Source organism: Harpia harpyja, chromosome 13, assembly GCF_026419915.1.
Source record: "Harpia harpyja isolate bHarHar1 chromosome 13, bHarHar1 primary haplotype, whole genome shotgun sequence".
Lineage (NCBI taxonomy): Eukaryota > Metazoa > Chordata > Aves > Accipitriformes > Accipitridae > Harpia > Harpia harpyja.
The window spans coordinates 41,252,130-41,271,362 of NC_068952.1; the positions used below are offsets into that span (position 1 = coordinate 41,252,130).

The following is a 19,233-nucleotide window of genomic DNA, read 5'->3' on the forward strand; positions in this document are numbered from 1 at the left end:
CGCCTGCGCCCGCTGCGAACCGGTTGCCAGATGGTCGGTGGGCTGCGGCACAGGCCCCCGCACCCGCCTCGCGTTCCCACGCGCCTCGGCACCTTCGTGTCCCCCTCCTTCGCCTCGTGGTTTGACGCTGGCGTTCCCCATCGGGGATGCTCCTCGCCCCGGTTTGCGGCGGGATGCCGGGGGAGTTGCAAGGGTGTCAGCGTGGAAAGCGGCTGCCCGGGCAAGGAATGCCCTGGGGTGGGTTGCGCCCAGACGAGACGGTGATGGGCACCGGGGCTTTTCATCCAGAAGGGTTTTGCAGCCTCGGTGATGGGTGAAGAGGTGCCGAACCCGGGCCTGGGTGGCTGTCCCAGGGCTGGTGAGGGCAGGAGGGTGCCCGTGGCTGTGCCCTCGCTGCCGCAGCATCCCTCTGTGCCACCCTGTTTCCCCCCCCCTCCTCCCAACCCCGTCCCCCCCCCCACCTCCCTGAGCTGAACCGGGGTCTGGAGCCGCTTCCCCGCGTCCCAGCGGGGGACAGAAGCGCGTGACACGGCCGGTGGCGACCGCACACAGTTTATTGATACACCGCCAGCACAGCACAGGGATGCTCGGGGTGGGGGGGACGACAGACTGGGGGGGGGTTGTTCTCTTCTACCGTTACAGCGTGCATCGGATACACAGAAATGGGAAGCGGGCAGCCCACGGGGGCTGGCACGCAAGCGCCATGCTGCCGACGGCTCATGCGGGGGGCGGCGGAGGGGGGAGATGGGGTTGGGGGGGGGGTGTTAGGTCCGCTCCCCCACCCCGGCTCCTCCGGCTGCCTCCTGGGGCCGGGGATTCGGGCGGCACAGCGACGGCTAGAGCAGAGAGCGAACACGGCACAGCGCTGCACGACACAGGGGGGATGCCACGGCGTCCCCCACACCACTGCGGACACGCGCACCACGACTGCAGCCCCGAAGCGGCGCCGGCGGGAGCGGGGGGTCCCTGCCCGAGCACCCCTCCATCCCTGGGAGCAGTTCAAAACCTGGGGGGGGGGGGGTGCTTCCAGCCTCTCCGCCAAACCCCCCTGGGGTGGCCGGGGAGCCCCAGTCCCGGTTGGCAGGGCCGGGGCTCCCCGGGAGCCGTGTCGCCGGCGGGGGTGGGGGGGCGAGCCTTGGAGCGGGGGGCCGGGGGGATGCGGGGGATGCCGGAGGGGAAGGGGGTCCCGCAGCGGCTGCGCGGCGGAGGGCAGAGCGCGGGGCTCACGTCAGCGAGGATGATGCTGTCAGCCAGTCCAGGAGATGAAGGCTTCCTCCCTCGGGGCACAGAGCGGCATGGGCTCTGCCTCCGTGCTGGGCGAGCATCCCACCGGCTCCTTCCCCGAGCGGGCAGGGGGTACAGGCAACGCCGCTATTTACACCGGCCGGGTCCCCCGCACCCATCCGGGTCCTCCACCCAGCAGCGTCCGTGGGAGAAGCCCCCGCGGCGGGCACCCGTCCCCCTCCCCGGCCCTGCCCGCATCCCACCCTTAACGCCCCACGCTGATGTTGCACGTCTTGCAGCTGGGGTCCTTTTTGGCGTTGGCGGTGGAGAGGCTCATCAGCTGGTGCCCGCTGATCTCCCCCAGCACGCCGAGGCTGAGGTCCACCGGCTCGGTGTATATGACCTCCAGGATGCTGTCCTGGGCATGGCGGTACACCAGCTCGCCTTCCTCCACGCAGCACGTCAGGAACTTGTTGGAAGAAATGTCCAGTTGGGGTAGACGCTCCCGGCAGAAGAGGTCCCCCGAGGAACCCTTGGGTGCCAGGACCAGGACGACGTAGTGGTAGGCGGTGTACATGCAGTAGAAGTCCGCGAAGTAGAGGTTGGTGTTGGGGTTGAAGAGGCGCTGAGCCGGGATCTGGAAACGGTAACGACCGTAGGGCGAGTCCTGGGGGGGCTGCCCGGTGTTGAATTCGGTGTTGCAGCTGAAGAAGATGCCGTGCAGCATGCCGCTGGTGGGCGAACCGTGGCTGCCGCTGTTGTCCTTCAGCGACGGTTTCATCACGTTCCCGCAGTGCATCCTGCGTGCGGGGACCGGGACGAGGAGGAGGAGGAGGAGGAGGAGGAGGGACACACGCACACACACACACACACGCACAGGCAGGGTCAGGGGACGGGGCCCCGGCAAGGACCGGGTGGCCCCGGGGAGGGGGAGCGGGGACGGGGGTACCTGACGTGCTGGAAATACTCCTTGTGTTGGTTGCGGTAGAAGACGGAGAAACGCAGCATGCGGCCGGCGATCAGCTCGGCTTTCTCCTGCAGCTGGGCCAGGTGCTCCTTGGCGTAGTCTGGGGACGGGGACGGGGACATCAGGGCGTCTCCATCCCCCCTGGCAGCCCATCCCTGCCCGCAGCTCCCATTCCCCACACCTCCTGTCCTCCCACTCATCAGCTGCCGCTCCAACCGGCCCCGGCTTGTGCAAGCTCACGGCATCGCCCCCGTCCTCCCGGCTCCCGGCCCCGGCAGCATCGGTTCGGCCGCCCCCACCGAGCTCACCCCCGGTGCAAAACTCCACCGTCTCGCTCCAACCGGACACCAAGTACTCTCCGTCGCTTTGCTTCACCGCCGTCTGCACCGCCACGCTGTACTCGGTGCGGGGGCTCAGGAACCAGTGTCCCCGCACCGTCATGGGCAGCGGCACCGCCTTGGCCACCAGTTTGGTGGGGACGTCCTGCGCCAAGGGGCGAGGGTCAGGCAGGGTGGCATCCCCCCCCCTGCCCCGCATCCCTGCCCACCCCTGCCCGATGCCGAGGGGATGCTGCCTGGTACCGCACGCTGCAAAATATCCACGCCGGTGCAGCGGCCGGTGCCTCTGCCGGGGTTTGCCCGGCACCGAGACACCCCCAAAGCAGCGTGCTGCCATATCTCCTGCTGCAACCCCCCCCTCAGCTCCGGCCCCGGCGTCTCTCCCTCCTCCCCGGCTGCCTGCACCGGCCCCAAACACCTCCCAGCAAAGCTGCTGCTGCTGGGACAGGGACCATGGGTGTCCCCCTCCCCGGAGGGGTCTTGGGGACCCCCTACTCCCGGTGGCACCTCGCGATGTCAATAGGCCACCGAGCAGCACCGCAGTGCAGAGCCGTTTCTGTGGCAACAGCGGATGCTGAAGTCGGGAGACACAGGGGAAAAAAAAAAAATCCCACCCCCCCACCACCCCCCCTTATTATTGGGGAGGAGAAAAAAAATAATGTTAAACATTAAATAGCATCACCCTGGCAACCGCGCTGCTAAAAACGTCCTGAATTAGTGACTCGCATCCAGGGGGAGGGGGAGCGCGAGCGGTTTGTGGCTCCGCTCCCCCGCAGGGGCTCGGGGGGGTCGGTCGCACCCCGGTCCCCGTCCCGGTCCTCTCCGCCGGCCACGTCCCGTGGGGAGATTTGACCCCAAACCAGCGTAGGAGTGGGCTATAACCCTATTGCCTCCCCCAAAACCCCTTCTCCTCTCCCCGGGCGGGGGGGTCCCGCATCCCCCCCCAGGCTCACCCGATGCTTGAACTTGTTGGAGTTCTTGTTCTCCTTCTTGTTGAGGTCGATGAAGTAGTGGGTGACCCTCTCCAGGTCCCCCTTCTCCATGGCCCAGGAGATGCGGAAAGAATCGCAAGTGATGTTGTTGATCTCGATATTTTTGGGGGTAGAAAGCAGCTCCATGGCCGGTGGGGCTGAGCTCCTGCGGGCAGAGGGGGGGTGGTGGTGGTGGTTTTGGGGGGGGGACGGGACTGTTGCTGAGCGCGGCGGGGGCGCCCGCTGCCCACGACGGCAGCTGCCAAGGCGGGCGGCCGCCCGCACCGGTGGCCCCCGCGGCGGAGCAGATGGCACCGGGGTGGGAAAAGCGGCCGGCAGCCAGGAATAGGCAACGCAGGCAGGAGCAGGCAGCGGAAAGCCGGGAACAAGCCCGTTCGGGAAGCGGCTGCGTGGGGGACCCGGCCGCTCCCCCCCCCCGGGATGCCGCGGGGCCCCGGCTCTCCGCCAGTGGGTGTTTCGGGGTTTGCTCAACACTGGGTGGGGAAAGAAAAACAAGGGGAGCGGAGGGAGTGCTGGGAGAGGGGAAGGTTGCACGCAGGCAGCTGGCACCAGAAAAGCTGGATCCGCCTTTGCCCTGGCCCACGGTCGCTCCGTGCCTCAGTTTCCCCGTTCGCTCTCACCCCCCGCACCCCGGGAAGCCGCTCTGTGGGGTGGGTGCGTGGGGTGTTTTGCAGCCCCGGGGCGGTGCGGATGCCGTCGGTGGCACCAAGGCACGGGAACCAGGGGACGCACCGAGGAGGCTGGGGGAGTGGGAGGTGGGTGCCGTCTCCCCCCCCGACCATGCACCCCGGCACAGGACCCCCAGGGCTTGCGCAAGGCCCGCGGGGAGCGGCGGTGCTGCGGCGGGCACCCATCCGAACCGTGGCACCGCGGGGCTGCCAACGTGCCCGCAGCCCCCCGCGCACCCACGTGCAGGGGCGCACGCCCACGGCGGCTCGCACACGCGTGCCCACGGCCGCCCACGCGTGGGGTCCTCCGCACACCCCCGCCTCCCACCGCTCCCCCCCGACCGCCGCGCGGCATCGCAACCACCACCGCCGTGCCGCCGCAAACACCGCTCGGCACCCACGGCTACGTCCGCCCCACGCGTGGGCACCCGTGGGCACGCTCCCACGGCCGCCCACGGCCACGCACGCCCCCCCCCCCACCGCCACCTCCGTGTGCGGCATCCCACGGAGGGCTGCTCGCTTGCCCCCGCAGCCCTGCGGCGAGCAGCACCGTGCACCCCCAGCCTCCCCTGGCACCCCCAGTGCCCGGTAGCCGCCGGACCCCCCCAGCTGGGTGTCACCCCATGTGCACCACCCCAACACCCCCCCCCTCCAATGTCAGGCAGAGGCGGAAGGTCAGCGCTTTGGGGGACGGCGACGCCAGCCCGCCGCCCCGTTCCCGTGGCCGGCGGTGGGGCAGGGGCTCTCGCCTCGCACCGGGAGTTTTGCAGCCGGATCGTGATGTCCGTCCATCCCGTGTCCCCGCGTGTCCCCCCCAGGACGACCCCTGCCAGGACTCGACCGATGCCATCGGGAGGTCGCAGGTTGAACGACTTGCCGGTACCACGATGCCGGTGAGGCCCTTACCTGGCCGTGCCGGGGGGCTGCCGGGATGCGGTGGGATGCCGGTGGGGTGGCAGGGCAGGCAGGGCAAGGCAAGGCAAGGCAAGGCAAGGCAAGGCAGGGCAGGCAGCCCCGGTGGGGCCGAGTCGCCGAGCGGGAAGGGCAGAGGATGCCGGTGAGAGCGCGGTGACGATGGTACCCAACGATGCCGCGCTGCTGCCTGCGGCTGCTGCGACTGGGATCCTCCCAGCCAGCTCGGAAATAGCAAACACCCTCCAGAGGAGGGAAAAAAAAAAAAAAAAAAATTAAGGAGGAAAAAAAAAAAAAAAGGAAAAAAATATATATCTAAGCGACTCGGGGAGGGGGGGAACTAAAACCAAACCCTTCCTTGTTCTGCCAATCCGGTGGCGGGTTGTGTTCGGCGTCAGGTGATGGAGGCAGAGAGGCTCCTGCCTGCGAGGGGGTGTGGGCAGCTGTGGGTGCAGTTTTGTGGGTGCTGCCTGAGCCCCCCCGTTTTGGGGACCGGGGAGGTGGGGGGGGGGGTGTCCCGGTTGTGCCGGGGGCGGGAACCGCCCCCGGCACAACCGGGACACCCCCCCCCCCCCCAAAATCTGGTGCACTGGCTGCGGGGGTGGGGGGTGCTGACACCCCACGCGAGACCCCCGTGGGAAACGTGGGTGCAAATCCCCGGGGGGGGGTGCTGGGTTGCTGCTGGTGATGTGGGGGACACCTTTGTTTGGGCGGGGGGGGGGCGAGCACCCTAAAAAAAAAAATTCTCATTGCCCCCCCCAGAGCCCCGAGTGCGTGGGGTGCCCACGCATGCTTCCCCCGGGGGGGCTGTAGGCTGGTTGGGTGCCCCCCCCACCTCACCCCGGGCTGCAGGGGGGTGGCTGCAGCCCAGGCAGCCGAGGGGGGGGTTCAAATGAAGCAGTGACAGCCCCCCCTCGCCTCCCCAGTGTCCCCGCCCCACTGTGCCCAGTGTCCCACGGGCCGGGCATTGCCCGTTCCAAAGATGGCGCCGCCACCTTCCTCAGGGGACCGGCCAGTGCCAAACACAAAGATGGCGGCTCATTGGCGGGCCCTTCGCGCCCTCAATAAAGATGGCCGCCGCGGCGTCATTCCGGGAAGCTTAGGTCGCACTGTACGCATGCGCATTGGCGCTGTGAGCCCGTGGTTGCCCGGACCCGGTAAGGGGCGGCGTGGCGGGGCAAATGGGTCCGGGGGGGGGGGCTGAGCCCCGTGGGGAAGGGGGTGCGAGTGGGCCCTGTTTAGGAGCGTATGGGGGGGGGAGAGCACCCTGGGGAGGGCGTGCAAGTGGGTCCTGGGGGGTGCATTGCGGGGGGTGAAGCAATTTGGGGTGGGGGTATACGAGTGGGCCCTGTTTGGGGGTGGGGGGGGCTGGCCCCCCTGTGCAGGGTGCTGGGCTGGGTGCCCCTCACCGTGTCCCGTCCGTCCGTGTGTGTGTGTGTGTGTGTTCCACGCAGGGCCAGGCCGAGGATGGCGGAGGGGGGCCCGAGCGACAGCAGCTCACCGGGCAGCCTGCGCCCGGGGCTCCCCGGGGCACGGGGGCTGCTCGGGAGGCGTCCCGCCGCCCCCCCCCCTCACCCCCGGACGCCTGCCCTCCATCCGTTCCCGAGACCTCACCCTGGGAGGAGTGAAGAAGGTGAGGACACTTGGGGGTTCCCCAAAACCCACCCTTTTGGGGTGACCCTGCCTCCTACCCCACTGCTTGGGGGGTGTTTGGGGACCCCCCACAGCCCCAGGAGCGGTTTCGGGGTGCTGGTCCGTGCAGGACGTGGCCGGGTCCCCAGCCGCCGCCTCCAGCCCCGCGGCCGGTTTGGTTTCTGTTGCTTATCTCCGCTCGTGCAGTGACTTGTCCCTCTGCTCTCGTTTGCAGAAAACCTTCACCCCCAACATAATTAGCAGGAAGATCAAGGAAGAGTAAGTGGCCTCGTAAGCACTTCTGTGGGGTGCGGAGGCGGTTTTGCCGGCTGGTACCTGCGCGGTGGGGTCTCGGTGGGCAAAACGTGCCCCGAGAGGGGAACCCGCTGCTGGGGTGGGGGTGACGGGTCACCTCCCCGCTCCCCAGGCCCAGAGAGGATGTCTCCGTCAAGAAGGAAAAGAAGGAGCGGGACCGGGACCGGCAGCGCGATGGGCATGGCCGGGGCCGGGGCCGGCCCGAGGTTATCCAGTCCCACTCCATCTTTGAGCAGGGTCCTGCTGAAATGATGAAGAAGAAAGGTAACGAGAGCTGCCCCCCTTCCCTGGGGGGGTCTCCAGGCCGTCCCCTGAGGCTCGGGGCTCACCCCAGGGCTGCTCCCCTCTCCCCAGCAGGCTCCTGGGACAAGACGGTGGACATGTCAGACTTCGGCCCTTCCCATATCATCAACATCAAGAAGGAGAAGAGGGAGACGGACGAGGAGACGAAGCAGATCCTGCGGATGCTGCAGAAGGATGATGTGAGTGGGGCCGGGTGGGGTGGCTTTGGTGTCACCGGGCTCGTGCTTAGTGTCCCCTCTCCCCTCCCCGCAGTTCCTCGACGATCCGGGGCTGAAGAACGACATCCGTAACAAACCGGTGCAGCTGCCGCTGGCCCATTCGGGCTGGCTCTTCAAGGAGGAGGCAGCGGAGCAGGAGGACGCCCAGCCTTGGCTGCCTGGCCCCAAAGAGGAGAAGATGGAGCTGGACCTGCCAGCAGTGAAAGGTACACTGGGGTGGGGGGGATCCCAGCGGGCAGAGGCTGCGGGGGGGCTTCCCCCCCCACCTCCCTGTGCCCACCCGCCACCTCTCAACCCCTCCGGTGCCAGTGAAAGAAGAGCCGTGCGATGAGGACCCCCTGCCCAAGCCGGCGCAAACCAAGGGACCCCCCGGTTTCCCCCGGGACATTTCGGTGGCCGAGCTGCTGCAGCGGCTGAGCCTGTCGGCCGAGGAGGAGCTGCTCTTCCTGCAGCTGCCCGACACGCTGCCCGGCCAGCCGCCCACCCAGGACACCAAACCCATCAAGACAGAGCTGCAAAACGAGGAAGGACAAGTTGTCGTGGTGAAGCAGGAGAAGAGCCAGGTAGGGGGCTCAGTGGGGGGGGCAGCGGGGTGGGATGGGGGACAGCTTGGTGATGTTCCCCCCCCCCATTCCGCGGTATCCCTCGGCAGGAGGCGAGGCAGGCGGAGAATACCTGCACCCTGGCCGACCTCCCCGAGGGGCAGGTGGGGAAACTGCTCATCCGCAAGTCGGGGAAGGTGCAGCTGGTGCTGGGCAAGGTGACCCTGGACGTGACCATGGGGACCCCCTGTTCCTTTCTGCAGGTATGGGGGCTGAGGAGGGGGGTGCTGGGGACCCGATTTGTGGGGCTGCACCCCAAGATAGCCCCTTGGGGGTCCCTGCTGGGGTCATGCTGGCCCCTGGTGAGATGGCTCTTGGGCAGCCTGTCCCTGTGACAGTGGTGGGGAAGGATCCCCACTGTTCTTGTCCCCAGGGCGGGGGTAGCAGGGGGGCACATCTCCTCCAGGCTTAGCCCCCCACAGCAGGCAGGCACCTCGCCCCTTCTCCCACCACAGTTAACAGGTTTCCCGTGGGAGTGGGCTGCTCACGGGTGTTTCTCCCCTCTGGAAAAGGAGCTGGTGTCCGTCGGCATTGGGGACAACCGGACGGGCGAGATGATCGTCCTGGGCCACGTGAAGCACAAGCTGGTGTGTTCCCCGGACTTTGAGGCTCTGCTGGAGCACCGGCACCGGTAGCCCAGGGGGAGCTGGGGGGACCCCAGCCCCACACCCACAGGCCGTGGGGACGGTCCTTGCACAGCCTGGGGACCCTGCGGCACCCTGGCTCTGCCCTCAGCCCCTCCAGCCTTGCTTTTGGGACACGGAGAGGTGTCCTCTGCAGGTGTGGGTGCAGGACCGGCTCCTACCTCCTTCCTAACCCTGCAGCGGAGCAGTAGCGAGGGTGGGGGGCTCTGGCTTTACGCCCCAGACCCGCTGCCCACCCTGTGCAAAACAGGCAGGGTCGTGGCTGCCTACATCTCACAGATTTCTGGATGCGTGGGACCGTGGTGTCCCCCCTTGGCTCTCCAGCACCCATGCACATGCTGGGGAGAGCAGGACACACACTTGGTGGGAGAAATGCGGAATAAAAACCTCTTTTTTCCCCCTGCTGTGGGGCTGCTCAGTCTCCTCCGTCGTGCCTCCACCCCGTGTGCCTGCCCGACCAGTTGCCACCATCTTGTTGGGTGCCTTGGCCCCGGCATGGCACGCTCGGTGCTGGCAGATGGGGCCGCATCCTCGACCGCTTACTCACTCGCCACTCCCTTGGGAGAGCCGGGGGGGGGGGGGGCCCTGCATGCTGCCAGGTCTCGGTGGGCAGAACCCCTGCCTGTGCCGGTGGGGGGGGGGGCTGAGCACCCCCAGGGAGTGGGCCACTGGGAGCATCTTCCCTGCTCCACGCTGAGGAAGCAGGATGGAGGCAGCAGGGTCTGTGAGACCCCCCCTGGGGACCAGCATTGGCCCTGGGCAATGCTGCAGCTTGGCGGGGGGGGGGGGTGGCTAGTGAGTGGCCACCACCCCATCCCCATCCTGGGGGCTGCCTGTCTTGTGGCAGGGGGGGGAACAGCATCACCCAACCACCTCCCATCATGGAACCAAACCCTCCCTGGATGCCCCCGTCGGCAGGCAGGGCAGCACCACTTGCCCATGCAGAGCTGGGCTGGGGCTGCACTTGCCCCCCCCCCCCCCCCGTTGTTGCCCCCCCCCATCCCATCTTGCCCCCCCGCTCCTGCCCCGGCCCCGCCCCCGCGGCGGGCGCTGTCCGCGGTGCTGAAGCCCCTCAGGTGCGGGGGGGGATCTCCGCGAGGGGCGTGGCTAGGGAGCTCCCCCGGTGAGGGGGTGGAGCGATGTAGGGGGGTGGGGCTATGGGGGGTGGAGCGATAGGGGGTGGAGCGATTGGGGGGTGGGCGGAGCCGCGCCTGCGCAGTGAGTCGGCGTCGGCATCATCGTGCTCGGCGCTGCAGGCGGGAGCGTCGACGGGGCGGTCATGGAGCCCGCCCGGTCCTTCCGTCTGCCCGGCCCCGGTCCGGCTCCCGCTCCCCCGGGCAGGCTGCGGGGGATCCCGAGCCGTGCCCAGCGCCTGCCCCAGCCGGGTTTTCCCGAACCCCGGCCCTCCCTGGTGCCGCTTTCCACCCTGCTCTGTGGCCTGGGCCTGGGCGAGCGGCCCTGCCCCTCTCTGGAGGCCGGGGACTGGCCCCTCGGTAGGTGGTCGTGCCCGGGGGAGAGGCGGGGGGGGGCCCAGCCTGGCCTCCCCCCCCTCAGCCATTGCCACCACCCACCGTGCCCTCTCCTTCCCGCAGGCCGCGGCACCGCTGGCATGGCGGAGGCTCTGGCACGGCCCAGCCTGGCAGCGAAGGACGATGAGGGGATGGCGGCAGCGCTCCCCGCACGCGGGCGGTGAGTCCCCGTCCCCCCTCCCCTTATCCCCCCCTTCCCGCCTCGGTCCCCCGGTCCTTCAGATGGTTTAATCGCCGACCCCGGTGGCAGCGGGCTGGGGGACGCTCTGCAAGTGACACCGTTGTGGTGACCGAGCCGGTGCCCGTGCCGCCTCCTGCTCCGCTCCCTCTGTGGTGTGGTGGCTCGGCGGTTTGCCACCGAAACCTGGTGTTTTGAGCATCTCCAGGCACGGAGCACCCGCTGCATGTGGGGCATGAGCAGGGGGATCCGACTGCCGGAGGCAGGAGCCAGGGGGGGTTCGCCAGGGGGTGGTGGGGAGGGTCATCGCCGGGGGGTTGCAGCCAGGACGCTGCCGACGTGACCCCAGCGTGCCGGGGTTCACCTCTGCCCGCGCTGGGGACGCAGGATCCTGTGGCGAGGCAGAGGGGACGCGCTGCCCAGCCCCCCCGGGAGAGATGCCACCGTGCCGTCCTACGGGAAGCCCTGCATGGCTGCTGCGCCCACCCTGCATCCATCGGGACCCCAGCCCTCCCTGCCGCCCGCGCCCGCCCCGGGGACCCCCCCAGCTGCCGGCAGACCGTAAGTGAAGCATCGGTGAGCTCCAGCCCCACGTTTTGGGGTCTGAGCACTGGCTGGGGTCACGGCTCACCACCCTGCCTTTGCCCTGTCTCTCCTAGGGCGCTGTGGACGAAGCCGGTGGCGAAGGGAACACCCGTAACCGTGGGGCTGAACTCAGTTAAAATCCACTGCCAGAATGAAGCCGTCTACCAGTACCACGTTACCTTCAGGTATCGGCATGGGCACGGGGGGCCGGGCTCCCCCCGCAGCCCCTCTGAAGGGTGGGTGCCTCCGGGGCAGAGCCCTCCGTGTCTCTCCCTCCCTCTCTCCGTCCCAGTAGCCACTAGATGGAGCGGCCGGCGCAGCCATGGTGCCTGCGGGCAGAGCTGCTGCAGGGCAGCAAAGCAAACGAGCTCTAGCTTTTTTCCCCTCGTGGAGTTTTTGGTGTCCTGCGTGGGGTCTCATTGGGGGGTAGAGGAGGGTTAAAAGACCAAGGACTTGCCAGCGGTGGCAGGCGATGCATTCCCATCTGCGGCAGCCCCGAGGTGGAGTGCAGGAGCACGCGCTTTGCCATGCTGAAGGAGCACCAGGCAGTGACGGGGAACGTGACCGCATTCGATGGCTCCATCCTCTACCTGCCCATCTTGCTCCCCCAGGTAAGGGGTGACGCGATCTGCACCGAGGTGAGGTTGTTCTAGCCGATTTGGGGGCACAGGGATGCCCCCCCCCGGGTCTCCAGCCCACGTGCTGGGTAGGAAAGCATCCCTCCTGCCCTGGCTAACGTGCCATCTCACCCCACAGCTGGTCAGTCTGAAGGCTCAGAGGAGGAGCGACAGGGAGGAGATCACCATCACCATCCAGATAACCAAAGTACTTGAGCCCAGCTCGGATCTCTGCATCCCTTTTTACAATGTGGTTTTCCGGAGGTGAGGGATGGCAGAGACCCTCCCCAAGCTCCAAGGAGGAGACCCTCCTCCTCCTCCTCCCTCGGAGCCTGGGCCTATCCTGCTTTTATTTTTCTTTCCTAGGGTGATGAGAATCTTAGATATGAAGCTTGTTGGGAGAAATTTCTTTGAACCTGACCAAGCCACCGTATTACAGCATTACAGGTGGGTGCTGGATGTGGTTTTCTCCTGCTGCTGCCCAGGGGCCTGAGTGTGAGACGGGGATGTCCCTGTCCCCCCAGTAGTAGTGCAAGGCTGGAAATTCAGAAGTCTTTGCCAGGTCAGCTCTCTTGGCCAGCTCTGGTTAGCCTGACCTCAGAGTGCCTGTTTTCTGCAGTGCAATTTAGGGGTTATTAGCTGAAAGCTGGCAGCCAGCTGGGAAATAAATCCCCGTGTGTTTTGAGTGCTTCTTGGTGAGCAGGACGGCTGTCCGGCTTCTCTGGCAGCGCCATGCAGGCGGCTCCGGTTTTAACCCAGGCGCCGTTGGGCATCTTCCCCTCCGGGCACAGGATGCAGATTTGGCCGGGATACTCTGTCAGCATCCGGAAGAAGGATGGCGGCCTCTTCCTCTTGGTCGACGCCATCCACAAAGTCATCCGCAGTGATTCCGTCCTCAATTTCATGTAAGAGAAGGGAAAAAACACGGAAGAGCCCTGCAGGGCTTTAGGGGTGAGGGTGGTTTTCCAGCAACCGCGTGCCTGGGGCTGGCTCTCGGCAAGGGCAGTGCCAGCTGCGATCGCCGGACCGCGGGCCACCGGTGCTGTTTGGCAAAAGGCATTTTATTTTTGGGGTAGCACGGGCAGGGAGCATCACCGTGAGCCTGTTCTCATCCTCCTCCTTCTCTCCTCACCGCAGGCACGCCATCTACAAACAAAGTGTCAGCAGCTTCCAGGACGAGTGCACCAAGCAGCTGGTGGGCAATGTGGTCATCACTCGCTACAACAACCGCACCTACCGCATCGATGACATTGACTGGAACAAGACCCCGAGGGACAGTTTCACTCTGGCCAGCGGCGAGGAGATCACCTTTGTGGACTACTACAGGTAGGGGCCTGCTGGAGCATCCCTTAGGATGAGCGTCTGTCAGTGGGGAAGTGCTTGATGCCTGGCTCTGACCCGACGTGGGTGGGCAGGAACAGGAACATCTCACCTGATGCCATTTCCCTGCTGTTTTTCCAGCAAAGCCTATGGGATCACCATCAGCGAGCTGGACCAGCCACTGCTCGTCCACAGGCCCAAGGAAAAACGGATGCCAGAGGGGAAGGTAAGCCAGGCATGGAGACCTGGGGAGGGAAAATTGGAGACCTACAGTCTTTTCTCGGCTCTTCCAGCCCATGTCCTGCCCATTGCTGGGAGGGCAGGGGCTTGCAGCCCCCTCGGGGTGCTGAAAGTGCCTGTCCTCCTCCCTGCAGCATCTGCTGGACGTGATACTGCTCGTGCCAGAGCTCACCTTCATGACCGGGGTCCCCGAGATAAGGAAGGACAGTCGAATGGTGAAGGTCAGAGCATGTTTGCATGGTCTGAAGCATAGTTTGATGGTCTCTGCTCACCTGAGCTGGCGTTGCCCGGTTTGGAGAGCTAAGCCCTGGCCAGCCACTGACGGGGGGAACTCAGAGCCCCGCATCATGCCTGGGGTTTCCCTAACCCACCTCCTCCCGTGCCCGCTTGCTGCAGGACGTGATGCGGGAGATGCTGCAGAGTCCCAGCCAGCACTACGCACGTCTCACCAGCCTCCTGCGCAGGATTAAGGACAGCCCGGAGGCCTCACAGGAGCTGATGCGCTGGGGGCTCACCCTGGATCCGGATATTCACAGGGTAGGGGCTGCAGGGTGCTGGGCTCTGAGCTTCCCCTACCCAGGGAATGGAGGCAATGGCTGCACCGGAGCTGCCAGGGATTTCTGCTCTGTTCAGACGCAGGGCCGAGTCCTGCCCACGGAGAGGATCAACATGCGGCACAGCTCCTTTATCCCCACTGAGGACCTGAGCTGGAACAGGGAGGTCACGCGAGAAGCTTCCATCTCGGCGGTGAGCCCACGGCTCGGCCGTTGCAACAACATCCCCTTGTTTGAAAACTGGGATGGGTTTTCTTAGTGCTGGCATCCCGTCTGCCCCGCTCCCGTCTGAGCTTGTTCGAGCTAAAACCCTTCCCTTATTTATATTGGCTTTATGCTTCAGCCTGTTTTTCCTAAGGAGGTTAGAGGTACATGGCCGCAGCATCTGCTTTCCCACCTCCTCCTGGAGTGGCTGAAGGCTTTCAGACTGCTGGAATAGGATGTTGTGCACCCTTTAGGTTCCTCTTGGGCCGCTTTCCCTCTCCCAAATTTCCTCCTGTGCTGCAGGGCTGGGAGCTACATGGTTTGGCAGTCGCAGCCCCGAGGCAAGGGCTGTCCTCACCTCTCTCCTAGATCGCTATGAACTACTGGCTGCTAGTTTACCCAAAGCGCCTGCAGGACCTGGCGAAGAATTTGGTGGCCACCATGGAGAGCGTCTGCGGCCCCATCGGCATGCGCGTCAGCCGTCCCGCCTTGGTGGAGCTGAAGGATGACCGCATTGAGACCTACGCCAAGACTATCCGAACCGTTTTGGATAGTGAGGTGAGGAGAGGGGCTCAGGGGGATAGCGCAGGTTAGCACAAAGTTCGTGTGTCTGCTGGGGAGGGTGTGCAGCCGGTGGGTCTTCTCGGATCCCCGTGCATCTAATACTTGTGCATCGCCCTCCCCTGCTCTGCTTCCCTGCAGGACAAGGTGCAGCTGCTCCTGTGCATAATCTCCAGCAGCCGGGAGGACTTGTACGGGGCCATCAAGAAGTTGTGCTGTGTGCAGTCCCCGGTGCCCTCCCAGGTAAGCGAGGGGCTCGGCAGAAGGAGACCACCGGCGCAGGGAAGCTGTGGGCATCTCCAGCCTCGCTTTTCCCTGTTTTGCCCCCCCGCAGGTCATCAACGCGCAGACCCTTGCAGGCCAGTTGGGCAAGATGAGGAGTGTGGTCCAGAAAGTCCTGCTGCAGTTGAACTGCAAGCTCGGTGGCGAGCTCTGGGGGGTCGACATCCCCCTGGTAAGGCGGGCAAAACCACTCGGCACATGCGTGCGATGAGTTTGCAAGCTCCGGGGCGTAAACTGTTGTGGTCACAGGCTTCCCTCTGGGGATGCGGATGAACCATCTGGACAATTGGGGTCGGTGTCTCCGTTTTGTGTGTGCAACGTCCCTCGCAGCTGAAGGGATCCGGAGAGGGCAGCCTGGAGGTGTCCGACTTACCCCTAACTCCCACCTGCCTTTTTTCCCCCCCAGAAACATCTGATGGTTATCGGCATGGATGTCTACCACGGCCGCAGCAAAGGGATGCGCTCCGTCATCGGCTTCGTGGCCAGCATGAATCAGTACGTGGTGCCTTGGGGGGGAAGGCTTTCCTTCCGCCTCCACCCTGGGGATGCGGGGAGGGTCCCACACCAGCATCACCACTGCCTCTCCTTTGCTGGGAAAGGGGTGAAGCTGCTGTGCTCAGCAAGGTCTCTGCCAGCGTGTTTATGTTGGGCGTCGCTGGCCACGGGCGCAGGCAGCGCCGGCCTTTGGCGCGCCCTCAGCGCCGTATCGGTGGGAAAGGCACCGCGAGTGCTGAGCTGGGGTCGGTTTTGGTTGCACAACGGCTCGGTGGACTTTGGCTGGCGAGGGGGGTGCCTGACGCTCGTCCCCCTTCCGTCCCCAGCATCCTCACCAAGTGGTATTCCAGGGTGGTCTTCCAGATGCCCCACCAGGAGATCGCCGACAGCCTGCAGCTCTGCCTGGCCGATGCCCTCCAGCACTTCCACGAGGTGAGGCCAAACCCCCAGCCCGGCGCTCTCAAAAAAGCCCTCCCATGGTTTAATGTCTCCTCAAAGCAAGGGAAAAACACCCCAAACCTGTCAGCCCGAGCGCGTGCGAGCAAGCAGACATCCTCGGCAGCCTTTGGACTGGATGCGGCATCCGCAGCCACGCGTGCCCGGGGAGGCTCACCCTTATCTCGGGAACATGTGAACCTGCCTCAAGGATTAGTTTGCACTGGGGGAAGTGCCACGTTACACCTCTGCTCGTATCAGCATCGAACTGCTGAGTCCTGTCCTCTTGTCCCACGTCCCCAGCGTGAGAAAAACAGCATGTGACAGGGCAGGAGCCAGGACCTGCTTTTGGGATTTTCTCATCCTTCTGCGGGTGCTGGAGAAACACCCCTGAAAACTGGAAGTTTGCTGGTCACCGAATGCTTGCCTGTGGGCAGGATTAGTGCAAAAACTGCTTCTCTCTGCCCTGCCAGTCCTTCTGAAACCTGTTTTGAAATGCATTTGCTGGGGCTGTGTATGGTTAGGGGCTTTCTGCAAAGCTTGAGGGTGATGGGTTGAATTCACAGGCTGCAAAACCACTGAATTGTCAGCCCTGGAGACCTGGTGGGCATCTAGTGCCCAGCTTCTTGCCAGGGCATGCATCTCCCCCTGCCAGCCAGTCCTGTGCACGGTGTGGGGGGGAAAAAACAGCGAGCTCTTCCAATTTCTGCTTCCCCAGATGAACCACTGCTTGCCCAAGAAGATAGTCGTGTACAGGGATGGCGTGTCTGACAGCCAGCTCAACACTGTGCTCAAGTACGAGATCCCACAGATGCAGAAGTGCTTCAACACCTTTGAGAACTACCAGCCCAGCATGGTGGTCATGGTGGTGCAGAAACAAATCAGCACCAACTTCTACACCCTCACGGCGGAGCAATTCACGTCCCCTCCTCCGGGGACGGTCATCGACCACACGGTCACCAGCTCGGACTGGTGAGTGGCAGCGGCAGCAGCGCTGGCTGCTTTTGGGAAAGCTGCATATGGGGTGCAAAAAAACCCTTGTGTGCAAACAAAACTGAAAAAAAAAACCCCAAACAAACAAACTGGCGTGCAAAAAACCCTTGCTCTTCCCTCCCTCTCAGGCAGGATTTCTTTTTGTTGGCCCATCGCTCTCGCCAGGGCTGCAGCATCCCCACGCGCTACGTCTGCGTGCTGAACACGGCCAACCTCAGCTGCGAGCACCTGCAGAGGTAAGGGCAGGCTTTCCACAGCCCCCCTCAACATCCCGCAGCGTGGGGACCCATGTCTGACCTCCTAAATCTGTTTGGTTTTTTGCATAACAGTCCCCTGGAGCTAGCGGGGAGGGCAGCAGGTACCTGTGCAGGTACTGGGCTGAATCTGCTCTTCATACTGGGTTAGCTGGGAGGACTCGCAGCGGATGAGGGAGAGGAGGCGGATGGCATCCGTCTTGCCGCCTCTCTGCGAAAGAGCTAATTGCAAGTGTGATAAAGGAAAATCTGTGTCACCTAGTGCTGGCCTGGGTGGCCTTGCAGGAGAGCTGCTGCGGGTTGAAACACAAATAGTACCCGGGTAATTAATGCAATCAGCCGCTATCGGTGCCCAGGCAGGCAGAGCCTGACCTTTATCTCGTGCAACTAGGAAGAAAACACCCCTGTGAGCAGGTTTGACCTTGCAGCCTTTGCAGCTCCCTGCTGCTGGACCACGGCGCTGCCGTAGGGAGCAGGATCCGTCCCCGCAGCAGCGATCCTGCAAGCCCCGGGATGCCAGCGAGCACTGACACCCTCTCCACTCGCTGTCCCCAGGTTGACTTTCAAGCTCTGTCACCTGTACTGGAACTGGCCGGGCACCGTCCGGGTCCCTGCCCCTTGCAAGTACGCGCACAAGCTGGCCTTCCTCTCGGGACAGGTCCTGCACCGTGAGCCCAGCGCCCAGCTCTGCGACAAGCTCTTCTTCCTATAGCCGGTGCGCTGGCAACGGGGGGAGAAAGGGCTCGCTTTGGGGTTCGGCTCCCCCAGACGCTGCTGTTAAGTCTCCTGCAAGGGGGACTGTCTTTCCTTGAAGGTGTTGTTTTAGTTTGGTTTTTTTTTTTCCAATTTATTTCTGCACATGGTTTCTTGGGTTCATTTTTATTGTTGTTTTAAAAGGAAGCGCTCTGGCGCAGTGGCAGGGCCCCGGAGCCGTGGGCTCTTGGGATTCATCTCCATGGGAATGAACCTGGAGCAAAACCCCTCTGCTGCGAGGCTGCCAGCCTCTGCTTGCTGGTTTCCAGTCCTCCCAGCAAAGGGATTTGAGTAAATGAGCCCCAAAGGTGATGCTGCTCCCGCAGCACAGGCTGCAGCTCATCCCTGCCCGTCCCCCTGCCCCGTGCGGGTGCTGGATGCAAAACCCAAAGATTTCTGGTATTTTTTCCCCCAATCTCTTGCATTGCCATTGAGACAGCCTCCAGTTTAAAATCTTACTTTGCTTTTTCGAGCTCCTGTTTAACAAACCCAGCTCTGGTTCGGCTGGGTGTCACGTCCTTAAAAAGTCACTGGTTTTCCAAGAAGTCTTTATTATTTTTATTTATTTATTTTTATTCCGTTGGGCTGGTAGGAAAGCAGGTCGATATCCCAAGGGAAAAGTGCGTGTTTGAGTTTTCTGCTATTTCGGATGTTTCTTTGCCCTGGTCAAGAGGTGTCTGAGAGCTTTGAGTTTGAAGCTGTCGGGGGGCTGTGGAGGGGCTGCAGGAGCATCCCCAAAATCAGCTGGATTTCACCTCCGCGTGCCCCCGACCCACCCCTTGTGCAAGCACCAGCAGGGGTGGGGGTACGGCGGGAGCCTCTCCCAGCCCTCCCCTTTTTCTGCAAAAAAAAAAAAGTTGAAAATATTTAATTTTTTTTTTTTTTTTTTTCCTGTAACTGTAGTTTTCAGTTAACTTCATTAAAAGTGTTGCTGGAAGCTGCTCCCTCTCGGTGTAGGCTGGTTGACAGTGGGTGAAGGGGCTGGGTGCTCGTGGGGACGTCCTGACCGCTCTTTCCCCAGGGGGTCCCGGGATGGAGGGGACAGGGAGGGGGACACACAGCAGTGACACGATGCTGCCTGGCAGGCAGGAGCAGAGCCTGTCACCACGTCCTTTGCGCCCTGGGTTAATCATTCACCCTTGCCAATAACAGCTTTTACCCCTTTTATTTGCCGGTCCCGGCGGACTTTGGCAGCCTTCGCTCGCCCAGCCCGGGCGGGTGTTTTGGCACAGGGGGACGCTTGGCCTCGAGCGGCTGGGGGGGTGCTGGGGCCAAAGTGGGGGTGATGGCTCAGGGCAGCTGGCCGGGCCCCCGGTGTGCCTGGCCTCCCACCAGCCGGCTTTTTATATCGTGCCGTCGCCGCTGCCGGCGGGGAGAAAGGCTGCCTTGTCCTTGCCGGCTCCTTGGCACCGGCAGGA

The 19,233-nt window shown here is 64.2% G+C and overlaps 3 protein-coding genes across 3 annotated transcripts; 2 read left to right on the top strand and 1 right to left on the bottom strand.

The window, feature by feature from the left end:
- Positions 1 to 597: 597 nt before the first annotated feature.
- On the bottom strand, positions 598 to 5,341 carry PHYHIP (phytanoyl-CoA 2-hydroxylase interacting protein). Its single transcript, XM_052806774.1, has 5 exons — positions 5,096 to 5,341; positions 3,483 to 3,666; positions 2,500 to 2,674; positions 2,174 to 2,291; positions 598 to 2,024 (listed from the first exon to the last, which is right to left on the bottom strand). Exons 2-5 carry the CDS (start codon positions 3,645 to 3,647, stop codon positions 1,490 to 1,492), a joined length of 993 nt encoding a protein of 330 aa, XP_052662734.1. The 5' UTR covers positions 3,648 to 3,666; positions 5,096 to 5,341; the 3' UTR covers positions 598 to 1,489.
- A 1,219-nt stretch (positions 5,342 to 6,560) lies between these two features.
- On the top strand, positions 6,561 to 9,217 carry POLR3D (RNA polymerase III subunit D). Its single transcript, XM_052806680.1, is given in 9 exon segments — positions 6,561 to 6,661; positions 6,663 to 6,734; positions 6,969 to 7,012; positions 7,161 to 7,312; positions 7,403 to 7,530; positions 7,604 to 7,775; positions 7,879 to 8,132; positions 8,222 to 8,374; positions 8,684 to 9,217. Coding segments are annotated over 9 exon segments (1,191 nt in total). The 5' UTR covers positions 6,561 to 6,568; the 3' UTR covers positions 8,807 to 9,217.
- An 813-nt stretch (positions 9,218 to 10,030) lies between these two features.
- PIWIL2 (piwi like RNA-mediated gene silencing 2) lies at positions 10,031 to 18,664 on the top strand. The gene is made up of 21 exons (XM_052806495.1): positions 10,031 to 10,308; positions 10,408 to 10,504; positions 10,910 to 11,083; positions 11,182 to 11,292; positions 11,601 to 11,718; positions 11,864 to 11,988; positions 12,091 to 12,171; positions 12,516 to 12,629; positions 12,862 to 13,050; positions 13,186 to 13,270; positions 13,419 to 13,505; positions 13,681 to 13,821; positions 13,918 to 14,031; positions 14,412 to 14,600; positions 14,745 to 14,846; positions 14,938 to 15,057; positions 15,292 to 15,380; positions 15,707 to 15,812; positions 16,534 to 16,787; positions 16,937 to 17,044; positions 17,618 to 18,664. Exons 1-21 carry the CDS (start codon positions 10,095 to 10,097, stop codon positions 17,772 to 17,774), a joined length of 2,775 nt encoding a protein of 924 aa, XP_052662455.1. The 5' UTR covers positions 10,031 to 10,094; the 3' UTR covers positions 17,775 to 18,664.
- Positions 18,665 to 19,233: the final 569 nt, after the last annotated feature.

What these genes read in the sequence shown, in the direction of transcription:
- PIWIL2 (XM_052806495.1), top strand. Translation starts at nt 10,095, where the DNA reads ATGGAGCCCGCCCGGTCCTTCCGTCTGCCCGGCCCCGGTCCGGCTCCC. An exon ending in AACGGATGCCAGAGGGGAAG is followed by an intron (nt 13,271 to 13,418) that starts GTAAGCCAGGCA and finishes TCCTCCCTGCAG; the next exon opens with CATCTGCTGGACGTGATACT. An exon ending in CCCTCCAGCACTTCCACGAG is followed by an intron (nt 15,813 to 16,533) that starts GTGAGGCCAAAC and finishes CTGCTTCCCCAG; the next exon opens with ATGAACCACTGCTTGCCCAA.
- PHYHIP (XM_052806774.1), bottom strand. Translation starts at nt 3,647, where the DNA reads ATGGAGCTGCTTTCTACCCCCAAAAATATCGAGATCAACAACATCACT. An exon ending in CCAACAAGTTCAAGCATCGG is followed by an intron (nt 2,675 to 3,482) that starts GTGAGCCTGGGG and finishes CCCTTGGCGCAG; the next exon opens with GACGTCCCCACCAAACTGGT. An exon ending in GAGTATTTCCAGCACGTCAG is followed by an intron (nt 2,025 to 2,173) that starts GTACCCCCGTCC and finishes CCCCGCACGCAG; the next exon opens with GATGCACTGCGGGAACGTGA.